This window comes from Chiroxiphia lanceolata, chromosome 2 (assembly GCF_009829145.1).
Source record: "Chiroxiphia lanceolata isolate bChiLan1 chromosome 2, bChiLan1.pri, whole genome shotgun sequence".
Taxonomy (NCBI): domain Eukaryota; kingdom Metazoa; phylum Chordata; class Aves; order Passeriformes; family Pipridae; genus Chiroxiphia; species Chiroxiphia lanceolata.
The window spans coordinates 20762018-20783825 of record NC_045638.1 but is presented as its reverse complement, the minus strand read 5'-3'; the positions used below and the strand labels follow the sequence as shown (position 1 = coordinate 20783825).

Below are 21808 nucleotides of genomic sequence, written 5' to 3'. Positions count from 1 at the left end.
AGAGTCTATTTTAGTTCTTCTGTTCACATTCTCTTCTCTGACAGAGGGAGACTGTAGTGGGTCCTGAGAGATGCACCTTGGTGCGTGGATCCATCTTGGATGAGAAAATGGGAGCACAAAAGTGTGAACTCCAGTTCCCATGCAGCAAGGCATCAATTTGACAACATTCCGTGTTTGAACTTCTCTGCAATGTGTTTATTTTTATGGAACCTCTCCTTGCCTTTTTTTCCCAAAGCAAATATGCAATTTCTCTTCAAACCTCCCTATCATTTTAATGACAGTGTTGTTGTCAGTAAAACTTCGGTTGTGAAAAGACATTTTGGCCTAGCCTTGTCGAACAAGTAGGTAAATAGTGAAACCTCTCCAGGAGATAAAATGAAAATTTGTATGTTTAAGTTGGGGTTTTGAGGGGTTATTACAAAATGACCCCCAAAAAACCCTCCGAGAAGTTGGCAACTGCTCAGCACTGAGTTAAAGCAGACTGGAGCTAGCAGACTTTTTCACAGTGTGGCCTGACCAGCCATCTGATACATTTCTGTCAGCAGGGCTGGATGCAGAAATGGGAAGTGTCTGACTTCCTATTTAGGTTTCAGGTTTAGGTTTTACTTTAGGTGTTTTCCCTAAATGTCTGGGCCTGTTTCCACCTTCCTGAGGGGAAGATTGACTGGTAACTCCCAGTCCCTGTGGATGGCATGCTGCAGCAAGTAGCAAATGTAAACTCATTTCCTGAAATAACCTTGACCATTCCCTGGTCTGGGGTTAGCCTGGAGGGCAGGACACAGCCCTGGAGGACCCTGTGACCATCATTTAGAAGAAGGGCAAAGGAGTTGAGTCTTTAGATACTATTTGAAAATCAAAAAAGTTATTTTCCCTTGATTCTTCAGTCAGATCTCCCTTATTTATGGCAACAGTGCTAAAATATGCCTGATGAAGGGAGAGCAATCCTTGAGTAGGGGCATGGGATGTAAAGAAACAGTTCTTAGTTCACCTGACCAGCACTGTGCTGAACTACAGCTATACATGAGGCTGCCTTCTCCAGAGCCACTGGCCTGGCCCATTAGCAGGATTCCCAGTGCCCCAGGAAGGTTTAATTTGAGAACAGTGGTATGTCAGTGCACAGAGCCAAATGAGATCCAGTGGTGTACTCCAGGAATCAAGCTACCCTGGTTGCCCAGAGCACAGGGAAGCTGCAGCATTAAGCTTCGCTGGAGCCAGCTCAATGCCAGATGAACCACTTCAGCAAAAGCCGAGCAGCCCTAGAAGCACAGTGGTGGCATATTCGGGCTAATATCCTAGATTTTTACCTCTGTGTGCAAAACATTTTTGCAAAAAACCCATTTCGGTAGATCTGAGAGTTGAGTCTTTATTTAAAATAAGTGTTTAATTTTGCATGATCTTGACAACCCATCCACTGATGGGGTTTGTATGTTTTAGATACATTATACTTTGAGTAGTCTTAATTGACTCAGGTCACATGTTTGGACATTCTTAAATGTCTGCAGCATCACCACCCAAATTTTTAAGGTGAGGTTTAAGTAAATAGAATTTCCCATTATGTGTAATTGGGTGCAGGAAAAAGTGTTTCAAGTAAAGAGAGTTGTAGCACATTTGAATGCCTTTTGTTAATCCTCTTGACACTGTAAAGAATGAAGATGTTATTGCTGGTATAAATGTGAAGTGTCTCCAAAGGCACATCGGTATTCTTCATACACTACTTTATTACTGTTAAAAAAAACTATTAATCTAGGTAATACCAGTCTTCAGTAAAAAAAAGGAGATCATCAATTAGCAGAATTAAATCTATCACAGTGATAACTGAAGGTTTCTGCAGTTTTCTACAGAAGTTTGCATTTCTACATTTAAAAAATATTGTGTTGTGGGGGAGGCTAGTTGTTTGTGCCTTATGAATCAGCCTTGGAGATACACAAAATATAAGTATGTTTCTCTCCTCTCTGAAATGTCTTTTTAGCCACTTTTATTTGAGCTGTTTATCTGCAGAGGAGAAGGAAATCAGAAAGAGCGTTAATGAAATTGAGTATGGTCTTTGTCTTTCATAGCTCAGCCAAGTTTCTAATGAATATGTTTCTCTGGGTAAAAGCCAAGAACTGTGTATTGCTGTGGATGGGTAAAAGCTTTACAGTTGTGTATCTGATTGCTACACTGGCATCTGTGGGAGGGAAGAAACCTTAAATATGTGAGTGGAGATCATCTAGTTATTTGTGGCATGGTAACAATGTGTATAAAGATATGATCTGACACGTACGTCAAAGTAATTCCTGTTGACTGACTTCAGGGAAAATGCATTGTAAATCCAACTACTACTTGGTGTGCTTGGGATTCTGATGCAAAGGTAGCTAGCTGCCATGGAGCTTTTTCTTCTGGGGCTGTCAGATTATTTATTTTGCAATCATGCTGATTTTCTCTGATTTTAGTTCATTAAAGAAAAGTCATCTTTAGAAAAACAAATAAAAACCAGCACTCTTCCTTTCCTTTGCTTCCCTTTCCTGAAGCAACGCTCTGTATTTGGGAAATACCATGTTAATGTCTTAAATTGGCAGGATGAATCCAGAAATGGCATTTGTAGTTTCTTGTGTTTTTTTTAAATAAAGTTCATCTTACCACAGAGTACGTCATTACTGAAACTGAATTTTTGTAAGAGGTTTCATCTTTACCAACTTTCCTACCACCAAATTCTGAAACAGCTATTTTTAAAATGCTTCTAAAAGTGGTTTTTTTTCAACTCACAGCTATCAGATTTTTTTGATTTAATATTATCATGGCCATAGCAACGATACAGATGTATTTTAAGCACTCAAATGTGAAAATGGCCTTAACTGTTGCTACGAATGTCTGTCTTGTTCTTCATTGTACAACGATGATTATGCAAAAAGGGGCATAGGGGTTTATTAATTATTCAGCTCCAAGTCTGTTTATCTGGAAGAAGTATGTATAAAGTTATACTGGAAGTGGTGCTTTCACTGGCTGCAGTTGCCAACCTTGGTAACTGAAGCCCTTAACGCTGTCAGTGCTTCCAGTCTCCAAATCATGTGGCAGACAAATTTGAGCCCATTTTGCAGAAGAGGGATTGAAGAGAAAAGAGATCGAGTGGCTTCCCAGGGCAATACGTGGCGGGTGTGACAGGACTGGCTGTTGGATACAGCTGATGCTGTCCTCAGCCAGAATCTTAGCAGAAAGTGCTCATCCTTTCCAAAGGAGATGAAATTTTCCTTACCAAGATTGCATGATTTTCAGTATTTTATTTCTTCTTGTTGTCTGTGAAATGCAAACTGTAGTGATAAAGACTGGAGTACTTGAGGAGGATGCCTCCCAAATTAGCGAACTATGGTTTCTTATGGAAAACCAGCATCCAAGCTATTGATGAAATACAGCCTAGGATAATAAAAGGCCTACCAGGGTTCAAAAGACCTCCATTTACATAAATATGCAGAGACATCTGTTACAGTCATGAGTGACCTGCTGGTTTAAATCATCACCAGGGGAAACGTCGTCGATCAGTGTCGCCTGCAGTAGCAGGTGCTACTTTAGGCAGCAGGAATTACTGAAGAGGTTTTCGATGAACAAAGACGACCTTTCCGCTTGCCAGGAAGAGACATACGGGAAATTGAAAGAAACAGCACACGCCCACGGTCTTTCATTTGTGAGACACGATGAGAGCATAGTGTGTGCCTCTGTGTCCAAATCTGTACGTGATTAGTTATAGGTTTAGTGTGGATGACAATGTTCCAAAGTTTATGTCTGAGGAGTATTATGTTTTTTGAAACCAAACTACTTATGTCAGATTCCCAAGCAGGAATGAATCATCAAGATTTAATGGAAAATGTTCAAAATAAATTCATCATCTAAACCTATAGTGTTTTTATTACCAGAGTATAAGCCCAAAATAGTAATGTAAAACCATCATCCTAAAGGTTGCGATTACTTCAGTGAAAAATGAAAGTTTAATTCTTGCTCACCATAATGTTATAATATTATAAGTTTATATAATGCAAGGATATTCGTATTCCTTGTTGGCTCAAGGTATATGGTGTTCTCTTTTTCTCTCCCCACTTTCCCCCTGCACCGTTCACTGCATAACATGGCTTTGTAAGGAGAGAATCTGTCTTCAGTGGATTAATAACTGGACAGAAAACTGGATTTCAAATTTGGGGCTGCAGAAAGGTTATGATTTGGTGTGTTATATGTGACTGTAATTGTCAGCAGTTCTGAGAAAAAAAGTGCTCACATGGTAAAAAGGAGTGTCCAAAGAACCTGTGGTAAAGCCACTGAAGTAAAAGGATTGACATTTGCAAAAAGTCTCCCAAGATATGAAATGCTCCCTCTGTGTTTCTCGTATATGTTAAATACTGCTCTTTAATTATAATAAAAGGTGCAGTACAGCTTGAGTACTTGATTCACAATATTTAATGGGTGCCTCACACTGGGACGTTACAGCTCTAATAACTGTATGAGATCTTTAAATACCTTAGCAATTCCCACCTCTATTTTGATAACACATTTCATACCAAATGAAGATAAAACAAAACCTGTTCTTTTCTCTCCTTTGAACAGAGCGTGGATCACACTTCTCGTAGACCTCATCATATTGAGGTTGGGCTAAGATGAGCATAACCAGTGACGAAGTGAATTTCTTGGTGTATCGCTATCTCCAGGAATCGGGTAAATTTCTGGTCTTTCCTCATAACTTCTGGTCATAAATGAAATGGGAAAATTGGCTTTAAGCATGATATTACTCTAGGAATGTTGCCTTGAGTGTTTCAGACTGATAGACTAAATATTTCTCGCACAAACCCACATTTCTTTGAAATCATTGTCTTGAACATAAAAAAAGTGCAAACATGCACAGGTACAAAAGTAAATATTGCAGTTAGGTAAAACAAGGAAGTAAATAACATTACGTTAACAAATGTTTTGGTAGAGTAATATCATGTCAGCCAAAGTAATTTTTTGGCAGCATGGGCACAAAGCACATATATGTTGTATCTTTTTTCTTAGCTACCTGAAATTGTCTAAATTGGTTTTATGTTGGCTGTTAATGTAAATCTGTTTGCAAATTTCTGATGTTTTAGAATTTTGTTAGGGTAATTATGTATGTAAACTGAGCTGCACAAGGGTCGGTGTGGCTCTGTCTCAATATCGCTTCCACTTCTGTCTGTTTTCATATTGGAAAATATCACAGGGCTTTTCCTTTTAGAAGGAAAAATTAAAAAAATATTAAATTGAAACTTAAATTTTGGGTTTGTTTCCATAGTCTTGTTTCCACTCTTTGACTGCAAGAAGTAGAGGGTCTATTAGCTAATGGAAAATATTTTGTTAGAGATGATAGGGGAGTTGAGAAACATTGACAAATAATTTATAGGCAGCATCACAGGTTACTTGGTACTGATCCTATGTTTTGTGTTGGTAAAAGTAGAATTGACTAAAAATATTTCATGTTTCATATGCTGAAATGAACAAAAATTTCTATGAAAAATACATGTTGTCCTGTCAGAAGATTTGAAGCCAGTTTTAGAATAAACCCTCCAGACCCAAGAGATGTCTTGCACAGGGGACCAAAATCCCAGCATGATAAAAAGATGTGGGGTTAGCCTACTTCTGTTGGTCATTATAACTAGCATTCATTAGATATGTTATTTTGAGATGTTTCTTCTACTTGCAAGACTGTTTTGATCCCAAAAACCTAAATCCTTGTGTAAAGAATCTCCACTGAAATTAGGAAGAAAATTTTTCATACTTTTTTAGTATTTGGTCTTTTAAAGCAGTTCTTTGAGAGTCCAGTTGTGGCCTGTGTTAGCTCTTTTCTCATGTTGTATTCCATTCCACTCTCTTAATAACAGAGCTTCATAAAAAAATAGTCTAGATCTGGTGTGCAAACAGATGAAAGAAAAAGAAGAACTAACAAAACTAAAAACATCATCCAGACAAAGTTTACTTTTAAAAATAAGCTGTTGTGTACCACAGTGGATAGAGCTTTTAGAGATTAGAGCAGTGCACAGATGGACATAATCAAAGTGTAAAGAATCTTGAAATTATTTTACGTTCTTATATTTGAGTTGTAGGAGATAATACATAACAGTGTATTAATGCAGTAGCTTTTCCTGATGTGAAAAAAGAAAATTAGCCTTTTTTATTCCTCTTGATACATCAGTAAGTGGATTAGTGTTGTGTAGTGATTCAGGAGGCTTTACAAAGTCAGTCAAGAATGGTGATATTCTAGGTAACCCATCTCCCACAAGCAAGCAGTCACTTTTGCCATTTTACAGAGAAGTTTACATATAAATTTTCATATTAATAGCAAGTTGTACTGCTCTTACCTTCATATCTAGAGGGCCAAAAGTTTCTCTTTTTTAGTCCACACATACTAAAGGCATTTTGTTTCCAGTGTTCTGTTCCATTTTACACATTTAAGAGAGTGAAAGTTGAGGTCAAATATTTAAAGAAATATTCAAATATGCTTCAAACTGAGCATATTGAAATCTAGGTGCTGGGTATGGATTCAGTAAATATACCTGACAGTTTGTTAGGAATTTTATTCAGCATACAAGAGCTGTAACCAATGATGAATCCACTAATCTGTTTAAAAAGCTTCTCACATTTATTTTGAATCATTTTTCCTATTGTCATTGGGTTTTCCCAAAGGAATTTTTATATCTGTATTTTCAAATGAAGTAGGGTAATTAGACAGAAATTGTTATACAGCATTTTTACCTTTCCACCTGCTACTAAAAATGCCATAAGATGTGACAGCAGATGAAAGGTATTTAATCCATAGCTTCAGAAATAAGGCATGCCAAATTTAAAGGCCCAGTGTTTAAACACAGTCTGAGTTCAAACCCCTACAATTTAAAGGTGTTTGCCAAAACCAAAGTTATTACATTGATTATTTATTAACGTTAGCTGAACCTAAAGCTTCTAAAAATTGTATTGGACACAGCCATAAAGGTTGCTTACAAGACCATACAAAAGTTCACTTTTTTTTTCCCCAGGTACCTGTCGTTTAATCTTAATGTGTAAAGCTTCCAGGCTTTCCCATGAAGTGTAGGCAAACGGTGGGAGGAAGAGAGAAATGATGAAAGGAAATACATATGGCCGAATAACTGTATAAAAAAGCATAATATCCCTATAATATTTCACGTATTTTTCATCTGCAATGCACAGAAATACTTGAGATTATTTGAAACACTATAAAAAAGATTCTGATGAGTGCTCTACGCTTCATTATGAAAATGCTGACAGATGATTCTACTGGAAATTTACCTCTTCTAAAATTGAAGTTAGATGTGAAATTCAGTAATTATATTTCCTCCTTAATTTTCTGTCAGACCAGAAAACTTGCGTGGGAGAGTATTAATAGAGTTAAACTGTCTAAACCGTTATTGTTGCTTTTTAACAAACCTTGGCATACTAAGGAGAGTTTCAGTGAACTGGAAAAAGCAAATGTTGTGCCAGAATTTTTAAAGGTTAAACAAGATGATCCAGGTAACTATAGGTCAAGCAAAATCACTGGAAGGCTGAGACTAAATATCTCCAACAAAGATGAAGGGATGACCTCATGCCAAATGCCAGCCAGCAAGTTTTTATGGATAATAGATCTCGTCAAACAAACTTGATACTGCTTTTTCCAAGATCAGAAATGAAGGTGACAGAGAGAGCTGTGCTGACATTAATACACTTAGATGTCTACTTTATGACATTTACTTAGTGTTGTTGACACTGCAGTTAAAATGAAATAACAGTGAGTATAATCAGTGTAATCCAGGGTTACCGAATGGGTTAAAAATGGGCTAACAGAAACATCTTGAAAAGTAATTAGAGTTGGGGAGTATTCATCTCAGAAGTTGCTTCTTGTGGGAACTCATAGGAATCTGTTCTTGGTGTAATACTGCTCAATAGTTTTATCAGTTACCTGGAAGGAAATACAAAGTGATTCCCGAGTAAGTTTGCAGATGGAATGAAATAGTAAGTTGTGGCATTTGGTGAGTTAACACTGACTGATCATGTGGTTTAACAGCCAGGGAGACTGCTTTGAGTTGCCTGCTGCTGGAGAAGATGTCTGCTCAAGGGGCAGTACAGTCAGATCCCCCCCCGTACGAGACAGGACTTGGACAAATTAAGGCTCTAAATGTTTAGCTGTATTAAAATAAGTGAGTAAATAGTTGCCTCTTTACATGGGTGACTGTCTCAGTGTTTATCTACCCCCAGAAAAACAAAGCAGTCTGACATAATTTCCATTTAGGCTCCATGTCTTAATGGCATAGAAATTCCACCACTAAGGGGACTAGGTGGTATCTCTTCTAGTGAATGACCCCTTCTTGAGGTATAAAGAAAATAGATGTTTATCTTCAGTTTAAAATTATTGCTTTCTATCCTAAGTCAAGTCTTGCAATGTTTAGTTTTCTTCTTTTTGCATATGAACTTTTTTGGTGCACAGTTTTAAGTGGCCACTCTTAAAAGTGCTGAGTACTTCCAGGCACTGTTTATCTCAGGACACAAACTTTTTAAAGTCAGGTTATATTTATTTTTAGGTGTCTTGATACAAAGTCTACTTTTAAGTGAAATGTTGGCCCCAATTACTAAAATCAGGCTTAGGTATGTCTACACGAAGTGTACAACCAGTGTTGAGATAGGAGCACACAAAATACTCTTGAGGTGGACATAGTTATACCAACAAAGCTAGTACATTGACAAAAGTGAAAAAAGCTATACCAAAGTAGCCACAATTCTGGCATCCAAATTATATTGATTCGACTTTGTATCTCTTAAAACTCCTGAGAAGCACACTTTTGCTAGCAGCCATCTTCATTGCTGACATAGAACTTCACTTGGGTTTTTTCTGTTTCTAAAAAATCATACAGAATTCATAATGTAGAGTTTTCCTGTTCTGCTTTTCCCAAAAGAGAAACATATATTTATTTGTCTTTTGGAATGAAGGTCGGAGTAGTACAATACAGTGAGGAGTAATAAGGATCCCAGGGAAATTTCTAAGAGGTTAGGGGAGGTGGCAAGAAAAAAAAGGGAAATCAAATCTCTCACATAATTTTTAATCTAAAATGTGCTGTCATTAGTTGTGAGTGACAAATCCCATCATCAGTCCAAATGCTACAGTAAATTACCTTCCCTACATAGCCCATCATGTCAATGCAGTTATTAAAGCTTTTAAAACTTTGGTATTTTTGATGCATTGATCAATTTACTGTGTTCCTTTTCTAGCACTTAAATGCATATTGTCTAGAATTCTTGTCTGAAAATCAGCTCCCCAGTTGTCTGTGGCTTACACTGTTCTCTAGTAGGGCATTTATTGTAATGGATGTCTGGCAATGACTGGTTAGAGTTAAGATGGTGTAGCAGTTTCCATTTTCACTCCTACTTTTACTTTTTGGTGTGAATTTCTCCGTGTTTTATGACACACACTTTCTCAGTGTATAATCTGCACCACATCTAAGACAATAAAAGCTCTAGCTAGATGTTTTTGCTAAAAGCTGTCAATGATACTTATAGATACTGACTTGGGACGACTTACCCTTACACTTTAGAATTTTCACTTGTTTTCTTCCCAACCATAAAAATGAAGGCGGCTGAAAACATAGTTTTTTCCTTCTGTAAAATCAGGATGATAGCAGCACATTAGTCAGCTTGGTTCACAGTTGACAGATTTTTCTTGTTTTCCTAGAAAATAAGATTCTCAGATTATAAGCACAGATTCAAGGGCATATAGAGCACAGAGGGCTTCTGTGAATCACAGCACAAAATCCTTTGTAGTTACGCATGTGCTCTTTCCTGTTAACCACATCCAATACATTTTACTGTCATTCTGCCTTTGGAAATTATGAGAGAATGCAAAGTGTGGATGTTCTGAAGCTTTTGGGATTTCATCATTGTGGAGGTGTTCAACTAGATACTAGTAATCAGAAAAGTACTAAATTACATTTTGTCCAATGGCATTTCTTATTTTTTTGAGAAGAAAGCAACAGAATCTGAAGGAAAATACCTTTTTTATAGAATCATGCTCCTTTTTAATGAAGAAACTTTATACAAAATGTAAATATCACATTTTTGGTGGGTAAGTTCTCAGGCAATAATGAATGACTGAACATCAGTATTCTGTTCTTTTGAATTTGTGCCTTATGCAACAGTCTCTACTTATATAAGCCTGTGTAATTTTTCTCTGAAGTCCATACTTTTCCTGCATGAGGTATGTTGAGAGTATTTTTTTGAACAACTGTGTATGACACAGAGTTCCTGAGTCACAGATAAGAGAAGTGCATGTTGAAAATAATTCAAATTAAGCATAGCATAAAAGATTGGCATATATAGGTCAGCTAAATTTGCTTCAAAGCTAACTGCTTCCTTTGTGTAGGAAGGCTGCTGCTAGGTAGAAGGGGAACGTACAGTGCTTGTTTTTCTCTTAAATTATTAAAATCTATACCTTGAAGAATAATTCATTATAAGAATTAATCACTTTGTCAATAAAGGCATTTGTTCAGTGTGACAGTGGTGTGCAATGATGACAGAGCCAGTGGATAATGATTTTTCTTTTGCCTTTTTAATGTTTTTGTCCAGTTTGGCTCATTAGGGTCATAGGAGAGTTCAGTCTGGATGGTGTCTCAGGAGATGACAGAATCAGAGAATGGTTCAGGTTGGCAGGGACCTTTGGAGATCATCTAATCCATCTCCCCTGCTCACAGCATGGTCAGCTGCAGCGAGTTGCTCAGGGCTGTGTCCAGTTGAGTTTTGAATATCTCCCAATGATCGAGAGGACAAGACAGTTCCAATACTTTATCACCCTCACAGTAGGAAAGTGGAATAAAATTTTGGAATTTCACATGTGTTTCATTTGGGCCCATTGCCTCTTGTTCTGTCACTGGGCAGCACTGGAAAGATTTTGACTCTATCTTCTTTGCACCTCCCTCAGGCATTTATGCACATGGATAAGGTTCTCTTCTCCAGGCTGAACAGTCCCAACTCTCTCAGCCTCTCCTTGTATGGCAGATGTTCTGGTCCATTGATCATCTTTGCGATCTTCCACTGGACTCTCTCCAGTGTATCCATTTCTCTCTTGCACTGGGCAGCCCAGAACTGGATACAGTGCTCCAGACATGTCTCACCAGCACTGAGTAGAGGGCAAGGATCTCCTCCATCGACCTTCTGGCAACACATTTTGTAGCGCAGCTTAGGATGCTCTTGGCTTTCCTTGCTGCAAGGGCACATCGCTGGCTCATGTTCAAGTACTCCAGCCTCCTGCTCAAGCCTGGAGAGCCTCAAAGATCTTTTAAACAACCTATAGGTAAAGGTGCTGTTAGCAGGGTAGTCACTGGAATGTTCTTGAGGCTTTGTATGTAGCTACACTCTAAAGGAAGGATGGAGACCTTTTGTTTGCTGAGGGGAAAATGCATCCTTGAAATGACAACCTGCCAGCCAAAGATTAAACAGACATTTTAGTGTAGTTTCAGTAAGAGTCTGTGGTTGCATTATTTGTGTCTACATACATGTTATCACTCTCCCTTGGGCCATGTATATTCTGCCCACAGCATAGAGTAACTGGAGTTTGTAGACCGAACTCAGCTGCACAGATGTGAGGACACTTGTGTATTTTGTTTACCTTCTCTTTGCACAGGTATTTTGTGCTAGTGTAACTGAGTGCTGAAACAGGTATTACTGAATAAATAAAGTAATACATTTTTAGGACATACATAAAAACCGAGTGTTTAAACCTGGCCCTAAAGTTTCTATCTCAGTTTTCCTCTTTGAAAATAAAGCTGATACTACGTACAGCACCTCAAAGCAGATGTTAAAAGTTTATAGTCCTAAAATATATTGAAATCCTCTGAGTAAAGATTATTACAGGGAGGCTGGGACAATATTTAACAGTCTTTTTCAATTATTTCAGATTGCTGTTTATGAATTAATAGGTGAATCCCTAAACACAGTATGAATGAGATGCTAACTATATTTTTCAGGAACTGGTGTTAAGACTGAAGGCAGGGATTCTTTCACCTTTTTAGCTGTACAATGGCAAGGCTTTGGAGCAAAACAAACTCCGCTTTTAATTCTTATGATTTAGCACAGGTCTGATTTGTGGGCATTTGTATTTTGTATGGTGTATTATCCTTCTTAGGAACAGCCTACAATTAAAATAAAATGACTTAAGGCTTGTTCCAAATCTTTGATATATTGGAAGTTGACTATAGAACCAACTTTTGTGTCTTTTCATGAATTATTGTAGATAAATAAAGCCACAGTGTTGTTCGAGAAGTGCAATATGTGTTAAAGTGACCCTTGGATAAGAAAACCTGAGAGATTTGACCAAAAAAATGGTGTGATTTAAATCAAAGTGTTTCATAAAAGTCACCTCAGAATGAATGTTATATAATGGGAAACCCTCTGTAGCTATACATATTGCATATAATACAACATTATATATATATAATGCTTCCAGCATAATATGTATGGAGTAAAGTAATGTATTATCAAAAGGGTGTATGTAGGGATTTTACTGAACTGCATCTCCTTTCTTTTTAATCTCTCCTCTACTTCATGTATTTCTTCTAAACTAGGGAGATAGTGACTGTATGATTCCAGAAACAGTGAGACTGACTCTGAATTTGAAATTATGCTTCATAGTTTGAGAATGGATGACTGCTAAAAAGACAAATCCATTTCTAAAATCAGAACTGTATTATGTACAGTTTCTGTCTCTGCTAGTAAACATTTATTCTCTTTGTAAACACTAAGTACATTTTAAGAAAATCAGAAGACAAAAAGCTTTATTGGGCTGAAGTTCCCAAGCCATTTTTTATAAACTTATCAAAGATATAGATCTTGGGAAGAATGAAGCTGATAGGTTAAAAGTAAATACTTTTCGCAGCTTCCTTTAAAGATAAGCAACTTGATTTCTAAGCCAACAGCACCTTTGCAAGTCAAAACCAATTGCATACTTTTTTCATAGAGCAGTGAATATGAACTAGCAGTACTGATTGTTTTCACAAAATCCAAATTTCACAATGGAGAAGAAAAAGTATTTTTACAGCTAAAGAAGTAATTTTTGTCATGCTTTCTTCTGGTAATATTATCAGAACAATGTAATAAGCTGTATGAGAGCCATTTTTATGTGGGTTTACATGTACAGAGATTTGTGACTAGATATCTTTTTATGTATATACTTATAAACAATAGTTTCAAATGTTTTGTGGTGGAGCTCAAGAGGTCCTTTTGAAAACTTCTGTTTATTCTACCCATTTATCTTGCATAAGAGCAAGCTAAATGCTGCGTAAGAAAGCAATACTTTGGGCAGAATTTTTAAGTTCATGTGAAGGAAAGAAATACACTTGAGTATTTCCTGCTTACTCATATTTCCTTCTAGATCTTGTCACAGTTTTCTAAACTTGGCTGTTTTTATTTTACTTCGACCTGAAAGTTGCCATTTGTTGGATCTTGGACACTGAGCAAACACACTGATTCTTAAGTTATACAAACGTAAACAATTACACCTTTGCAAACTTAATCCAAAGCACAAGTTTTGTTTCTGATCACTTTGTGTTCTGTTTTTTAAAACTTGCATAAATGCAGGATTTTAGAGGTATTAAGAAAATAGCATATTGGGTGGAAGACAGATGTCTAAAGGTCAAGATGGCTTTGCTAGCAAAACCAGTGCACTGCTAAGCATTTGTCATTTTACTGCCTTTCATTATGGGTCACCACTTATAGGTGTATATTAGAACAGAGAGAAGAACATAGCTGAAGGGCAATATGTATGACTGTGAAAGTCTCTTCTATAAATGTAATCCTTAAAAGTCTCTCTCTTTGGATGTTTGGTTGCACAGACATGACTAAAAGACAACAACATCCCGTTAATTTAAAGGATTAAAGGAGAAGATTATTTTTTTCCTTGCTATGGCCTTTGTAAGCAGCTTCAAAACTTGCCCATAGTTGCATTAAATTGCTAGATCTGTGTTGATATTTATTTGCAGTTGTCATTCTAATTTACACAGAGTGACTGAAAACAAGGATTATTTCAGATCTTGTTTTCAAGAGATTTTTATAAGTTCTGTTGGTCATGTTCTGTTTTCTCTCTGTATTGTATTTCTCTTTTTGTTGATTTGCAGTCCTCAGAAAGGCTGTGCCAAGTGTGTGCCAAGTACTGCTCATCAAAAGATCATTTCCAAGTTGTATTAATCTTTTCCAGCATATTTTCCTTCATGAAAAAGAAAAAAAAGATACCTGCCAAAAACATTCTTTGGCACATAATAAAATAATTTTGGGTAGCAGACATTTACTCTGAATTCTTGGCAGAAGGGTAACAGGTCAAATATCCAAGAAAAAAGAACTGAATGTTTAATATTAGTGAATAATCGCTTCTACAAAACTTTGGGTAACTAGGCATACTATAATTTTACCTACAGCTAGGAATCCTTTCTTTTTATTTCCCAGGAACTGTGAAAGCACTTGTAATACAGGACACATTTCCCAGGGTTCTGAAAATAATTTTAATCATTCAGCAATCCTAATCTTGAAACAAATGTACAAGCCCTATTGTTCAGCTGATTTTTCTAAAAATATATTTCAACTGCAGTTCTCTATTTTAAATTGCTAATATGCATCCTTGTTAAGCCCTTTATGTAATTGCAAAGGTAAGACTTCAAAATAAGCAGACACTGCCAAAAACAGAGAGGCATTTTAGGATGTAACACCGAGAAAGAAAAAGCTCAGCTAAGAGAAGAATCTCAGTCTGCTGTGAATAATAAACAAGATGTGCCGTAGGATTTTGTCCACCTTTGTTTTTTAACTGTTATCAGTGGCTTGAGACACCAGACACTTATTAACTGCAACCAGACATTTCACAGAGGCTGGTATCCTTTTTGTGAAGCCTTTGCATGTATGTACACTGGAGGTTTATGACCATATTTTTATGGATACATACTTAAATTTAGACAGTAATCTAAGGAGAAGCAGGATAGGGATCCATGTTACATTCTCAGTTCTCACTCACTGCATCATACAGAAGGGGGAATACTAGGCTAAGATGGTAGCTGCAGTCAAGTACAGTGAAGAACATCACTGTAATTCTCTTGGGCCATGGCAAGAAATTACATCATTTACTTGAGGAACTAGATTAGCATTAGGCCCCCAATTAAGAAAATATAGTTGCTCTAAGTTAAGCTGTTTGCTTCTGGTTTTGCATCCAGACATTGCATTCAAGTCTGCCCGTAATGATACTTGTCCCTTGCTCTTCTCTACACTGGGAAATCTAGACCTAAGGAAGTCTTAATTTAACATTAACTGTTTTGTTTGTACATTAGTATTTGGAGGAAATTACTTTATTAGTGGTCATATTTCACTGGCGTTTTTTGTGGATTTTTTTTCCAACTGCACTGGTTGGACTCTAATTTATTTCAGAACACCACATTGCACCACTCTTCCATTCTTGCCTAACTGCTTAGATGGCACTCCCAAGACCCAGATGTCACACTTGAGGTGAATGTTTTTCGACCGGTTGCATCTGATTTCTTTGGCAAGCAGTTGTGCAGGCAGCTGTAGAATTACTTGAGTTTGGTAACGTGGTAAAGCAGCTGATGGGATAGTGTGGGGATGTCTGTTCCTCCTGCATGTGATTTTCTTTTGACTCATAACACAGTGGATTGTTCCTACTTGATGTTGTCTAAATCTCCCAGGACTTTTGCCCATATACCCATTTATAGTCAGAATAGATGACTTTCCTTTACCCCTCACAAGCATATTTTTTTGTTTTCCCCTGCAGCCTGTACAGCTGTAGTCAGCTCTTATGTGCCCTCCATTCTTACATGAATTGTACTTTGGTCAAAGTCTAAGCAGTAGTGCCAGGTACTTACCTTAAGAAAATAGGCACTTGTGCTTCTGGAAAACTCAAGATTGCTGGTGGATCCCATTATAGCAGCTGCAGGTTGATTCTACTGAGCCAGAAGTTTTAATAACTTCTAAAGCCTTGCTTTTTTTTGTATCCTGAACCTGCCTGTGTCCTGTACTTTAAAAGAGAACACTATGTTATTTCGGAGGTGAGGGTTGGAGGAGATTGTACTGGGAATTCCCAAAAAGAAGGAAAACACAATGTCGGAGAAATCAATTAAATAAAAAGTGCTGGTTGTTTCCATTTCCACCTGGAGATGGTTAAATTATTAGAGAAAAAGAAGGGATTGTCAGATAGTTCATGCCTCCTCTTTTTTTTCTCCTCCCTTTTTATTGAGGTAATAACGTCACTAATTTAGTCATTTACAGAAATTGAACCTAAGATGTCTGTATTTGCAAACCTCAGTCTGGAGTGCTTGAGTTAAAGAAATAGGAAAATTTACTGAAGGAATGACATAGACTTCCGTATGAAATCTCACTAGTTTCCAGGACAGAGGGCCACACTGAGCATTAGTTATACAAAGATTTGTACTCACTATTGGGATAAAGATGCTTGAGGTGTGTGTAAAAGGCAACTTCATGTTCATAATTCTTTATTCTCTACAGTAACAAATGTTTCAGTGAAGGACCTTACAGTGTGAATGATTAAACTGAGTAATTTGCAAAGAACTTAAAAACATCTGGTTTTTAAAAAATTATTTAAACGGCATACTATTTGGATTTACCAGAGAAAACTAAGTCCAGTTCACAAACAGAAAACTTGCACAGTGTTCTACAGATCGCTTAACTATTGTTCATCAGGGCATCCCCAAGGCAACTCCTGAGTAACCAGCAAAGACTGCAAGAGTTCAGAAGTCATTGCTTCCACAGACCCCTCTTTGTCATTCCCCTCACCTGTACAACCACGGCAGTAGGTGCTGTAGCTGTAACAAGACTGCAGGTTAAAAAAGATGGTTTTTGCAGTGCTAAAAGGATCAGAAACTGAAAGGAGCACTTGGTGGGTGTCAGTTAACTGAGCTGCAACTACCAGATGAGCTGGTGTGGGGAATACTCAGCACCACCCCAGTTGTGAGCCTAGAAGGAGGAACACTTTGCTCCCAGAAGAGGTGAGGCACATCTCTGGAGAAGACAGGTCATTCCCCAGGCTGCGTGGCTTCCTAGTTGTCTTTCCTACACCTACATTTGACAGGCATTTCTGCTGTGAGCCAGGCATGTTGCAAACAATTAAAACTACGTAGCCTGCAGGTCCTACAAGCAGAACATCATTATGTTCATTAAATAAAACTTAGTCATTTTATGATCAATGACAAATCCAGTTTTAAAGGAAGGCCATTTTTAACTGAAAAAGGAGCTGTCAAAGGAAAAAAAAAATCTCTATCATCTCCATTTTTGCAGTTATAGCAAAACCTATCAGTGAAATTTTGCAAAACACAGTCTTACATATGCATTTTTTGTCACTGCCTAGGGCAAGAATTCCCAAATGGCTGTGTATGTACCACTGAGAGTATATACAGACACCTCAGTGTGGGAAAAGATGCAGCACAGAACCGGAACCTGTTACCACTGTCAGTACAAAAAAGTGTGGGAAACTCCCAATGAGGAATTCCACTCAGTTTTCAAGTCTGTTTTTGACTTGCATAACAATTGGGGGGGGGGGGGTGTCATTTAAGTAATTTTTTCTTGGTTCATTGTTTCCTCTCTGCTTTTATGTTCTATAAAATGCTTCAAGCCCAACTATTCCACAGGTAAGAGATCACTTCCATTCATACCAAGATTGTCCCAAGATCTTAACTGTTCATTTGGATATATTTTTCATGTATAATAATGTATTTACAGATTATGCATAGTTTGATGGTTTCTGTTTTCTCATCTTTTTTAAGGCAGAAAATACCTGGAAGCATTTTCTCAAATCTTCTGAAAGATGCAGTTCAGGGCACTGGTCGTGTCACAGCACAAGTGATTGTCTGGGTCACTGCTATGAGACCCATTCAGTGTGTGACCATGCTTTCTCCTCTTCAGCCCTTTGTGTTTATGTCTTTAGCCTTAAAAGCTCAGAGTCTCATTGCATGTGTCCTCAAAGGGTTTATTACGTTAAGATTTCATTTACTGGTACTATTTGAATAGAAATTATTGTTTTATAGAGTGATTATTACAGTCACCAAAATGACAGAATTTATGAGAAAGAATGCATATGGACACAGATTTGGAACTTTCATTAATTTCACTGCTGCTACAGCATTTTCAGTTTGTGTCTACTGTAATTTCACGTCATCCCTACCACATCCTTTCTTCAGATCCTGACTACAGAGCACCTTCTGTCTCTGTTCGTGCTCCTCAACTGCCTTGACAGACTGGAAGTGGGGGTGGTGCTTGTGTTTCAGCTTTGCATCCCTGGTGTGGTTTCATGAAAGTAGAAGGAGGGCCAAGTTAGCAAGCTAACATTTTTTAAAAATTACCTTTGTTTAATGGAAATCGCTTTTTTGTAAGACTGAACTATAGTGCTGCAACTTTGCTCTGCATTTCATTGTACATTGATGACATCTGGTAACTATAAAAGTAAAGCTCAGATGATTCTTTGGTGTTACCAGAAAACTGATGTAGGTACAGCTTCGTTGAGGATGTTGTTAACTGTGTGTGTTACTTATAAAAAGCAATCTACTTTCATATGAGCCTTATATATGCTACAGTAATACAAGAAATTAAGAGGGAATTAGCTGTCAGTTGGAGGACTGGTTAGCATGTTTCTGATGTGTTTGTTTTTCTTTTAATTACAATTGTATGGGAGGATTTTTTCAAGAGTGGTGAGAAGCACCATGTCCGGCAGCACCCACTTAAACAGTTTTGCTTTACTGATGTTTCAGTATTTGGATCTTCTCAGATAAAGTCTTTGGAAAGTTTGTCACAACTGGAGGTGTGTGGGTGAGGTTGCTCTTCAGTGACAGTGTAGCAGAAGTTTTGTGACAGAAGTTTTGTGTTTCTTCATCTAACAGGTGCTTTGGTAATAGTTTCTTAGTATCAAGAGAAACAGTAAGATAACAGGATTTGTTGCAATAACACAACTGGGGTTTGTACTGAGAAGTTTCTTCTCTCACATGCAGTGAGGTGAGCTGTGTTGCTCTTTGGGCATGTGGCAGCTCAGTACTGGACAAAGAGGTTAACTGTGTTCCATAATCATCTGTCTCCTGGCAAAGAAGGGGCTTAATATGTGGCAGCAGACAACTAAAAAGTCTGTAAGATACCAAATGTAATAATGAGAGGTAAAAAGTCATGGTTAAAATTATGCCTACCATGGATCCATAGTCATGATTTTCCTTTTTTTTTTTTTTTTTCATTTTCTATCCATGTTTGTTGATTGCCATTTTTATGCTATCCACCTGTTGTTTTAATCAGAGACCATGTTACAATTTGCTGAGCTGGTGACTTACAAACTAGCTGCTGGGGATTTTAGCAGCCACCTTCAGTGCTCTTGGACAACAGCTTCGTTTTCTCGTTCTTACATAGACTTGCTGATTTATCTGTCATGTGTTAAGTCCATTCTTTTTTAAGAAAGTTTTGTTACTGTTGTTGATTAATTGAAAACCACTTAAATATAAATTTAAGAGGGATCTGATTCTCTAATTCTGGGTGGTTGCATGCCATGTATTTATAGATATACGCAGAGATTTCAGTGTTCAGTGGTCAGGCAGGCTGACCACAGAGGCAGACTGTGTATGCTTGATACTTGATTTCTTCCTCATTGTGGTGCCCAGTAACATACCTAGATGTCCTACAAAACTAACAGCAAGGGAAAACACTACCCTGCAGATCTTATAGTCTGTTTTGGGTACAGCAGGGGTCCAGCAGCTCATAAACTAGACCAGGACATAAAGAACAATACAGAATAAGAATTGGACCAGGGGTTAGATAAATGATACTGCAGTTTTTCAGGTGAGTTTTTTCTGTGCTTTATTTTCATGCCTAGTAATCCTACATAATTCTGTTGATAGGCAGACCTGCCACTTCCTAAAATATTTCCAAAGCATCCCAAACATTCCCCAAAACTGGGAGAGTGCCAGGAAGGAAAGTTAGGGTTGGGAAGGGAGAGGATGGAGGTTGTTACCAGGAAAAAGAGAAAAGCAGCAGCAAAATAAAATGTGTAGTGGGGGGGAAGGGGAGAATCACAGAGAAATACATACCTCAGTTTCAATGCCTGCGGTGGGAGGCATTCTGTTTCTCAGCTTGTTTTTGTTAGCTGTCTATGTTCATAATTGAACTAGCTGCAAAAAGGATGTTGAAAAGAGAGAAAAAAAGCATTACTGTGGCACGAGCCCAAAATCACATCCCCAGCCTGCACATAAGTGGACATTGCAGTGATACGGGGGAAATCCCTTAACGGACAAAACTATAAATGAAACTACTCTTGACAAGGGGAAGAGGCACAGCTATATTTAATGGCAGTATTTTCATTTGAAAGCTGCTTTTTTTTTTTTGCTTTGTTTTTTTTTTTTTCTTGTCTAGTTGGTGGAGACTGTGAGGGCTCTTCCTGTTTGAGACAGTGCATGGGTGGTTTCCCCAAGGCTTTTAATGTTAGATTAATGCTCTGGAGACAGTGTGATGATAAATGGGTTCCTACAGTTATATCTACATCCTGTTCCCCCTCCCCCCTCCCACAGCTGCCCCTACGTGCAGTTGCTCTGCAGCACTCGCCTTCATACCCAGCAACAGTTCTGAGCAGCTTCAGCCAGCATTTAAGGCAACACTCTTTAAAATTTGTCCACTGAAATCCTTTGATTTTTGGTGCCATCACCTTCACTGCCACTTACTTACTCAGACAATGACAAAAATAAAACAGGGAAGAGAAAGACTTCTGTCTAAAATACAGGCTGCCACATTGGCTTGTCATGTGCTGCCTGACAGATCCCAATTAATTGCTTTTGCTGTTACTGTTCACATACAGAAATTAGGTCTTTCTGTAGTTTCACATTTTAATGATAATGCTCTGCCCATCATATATACAATATATGAGAGAGAATTGGAAATCCCTGGTATAAGGGAATGTCTCCCCTGTGTCAGCTGCATCTATGCCTGGATTTTATACAACTTGCACACTAGTAGGGATTTAAGTGTGCAGCTTCAGCAAACAACCAGCACTGAAATTCAGCAAGGGAAATGGAGACTTGAGGCACTTTTTTTAGCTGGACCTGCCCTTCTGGCAATTGATGTTTTTCATGTGTTTTGTTTTTGTTTTTTTTTGTTTCAGTTAGTGCAGTTATTTTTCTCTGCCTGCATTTCCCTTTCTGTACACCTCCCCAGGTGGTGGGGGATGGGTGGTCAGGATGGCTCTGGATGACCTCCCCGGCTCCGTGCCGCCAGCCCACATCCTTCTGCTTACACAGCAGTGTCTCTCAGATCTCAGGACAGAATTATTTTTAGACCATGAAGGTGTATCTGACTGGTGCATTTAGATTTCATGTCATGACTTCCTTTTCCTGCTCTCAGGTTTCTCCCACTCGGCCTTTACCTTCGGTATCGAGAGCCACATCAGCCAGTCCAACATCAACGGAACACTAGTGCCACCTGCCGCACTCATCTCCATCCTCCAGAAGGGGCTCCAGTATGTGGAGGCTGAGATCAGCATCAACGAAGTAAGTACCACCAACCCCCCCACCCTGTGCCACCACCACTGCCCCCACTGGCCAGCACACTGGAATGTGCCAAGCAACACGTCCCGACAGCCCAGAGACACGAGCCACTGGTACCCAGTTTCTCTTGATCTGCTTTCATTTTATTACTCATCCCTCACCCCATCCCCAGGTGAGAGCTGAAAAGCTCCGAGACGTATTTCAGTTTTTAGCTGTGGCATTGAGGCCTTCTTTGTGCTGTTTAAATGGATATTAATGGTGTTTCTGCTACCCCAGTCAACAGATGTGGG

At 38.2% G+C, this 21808-nt stretch overlaps 1 protein-coding gene across 6 annotated transcripts in view; it reads left to right on the top strand.

The window, feature by feature from the left end:
- Positions 1–21808, top strand: part of TBL1X (transducin beta like 1 X-linked) — a 196067-nt gene that overhangs the window by 138225 nt on the left and 36034 nt on the right. For 5 of the 6 annotated variants that reach the window (XM_032679467.1, XM_032679464.1, XM_032679465.1 and 2 more), the window contains 2 exons: positions 4570–4677; positions 21376–21521. In XM_032679467.1, the coding sequence (XP_032535358.1) occupies positions 4620–4677; positions 21376–21521 (204 nt within the window). In that variant the 5' untranslated portion in view covers positions 4570–4619. Of the gene's footprint in view, positions 1–4569; positions 4678–16929; positions 17004–21375; positions 21522–21808 lie in introns of those variants that run through there. The other variant, XM_032679469.1, reaches the window with a different exon arrangement.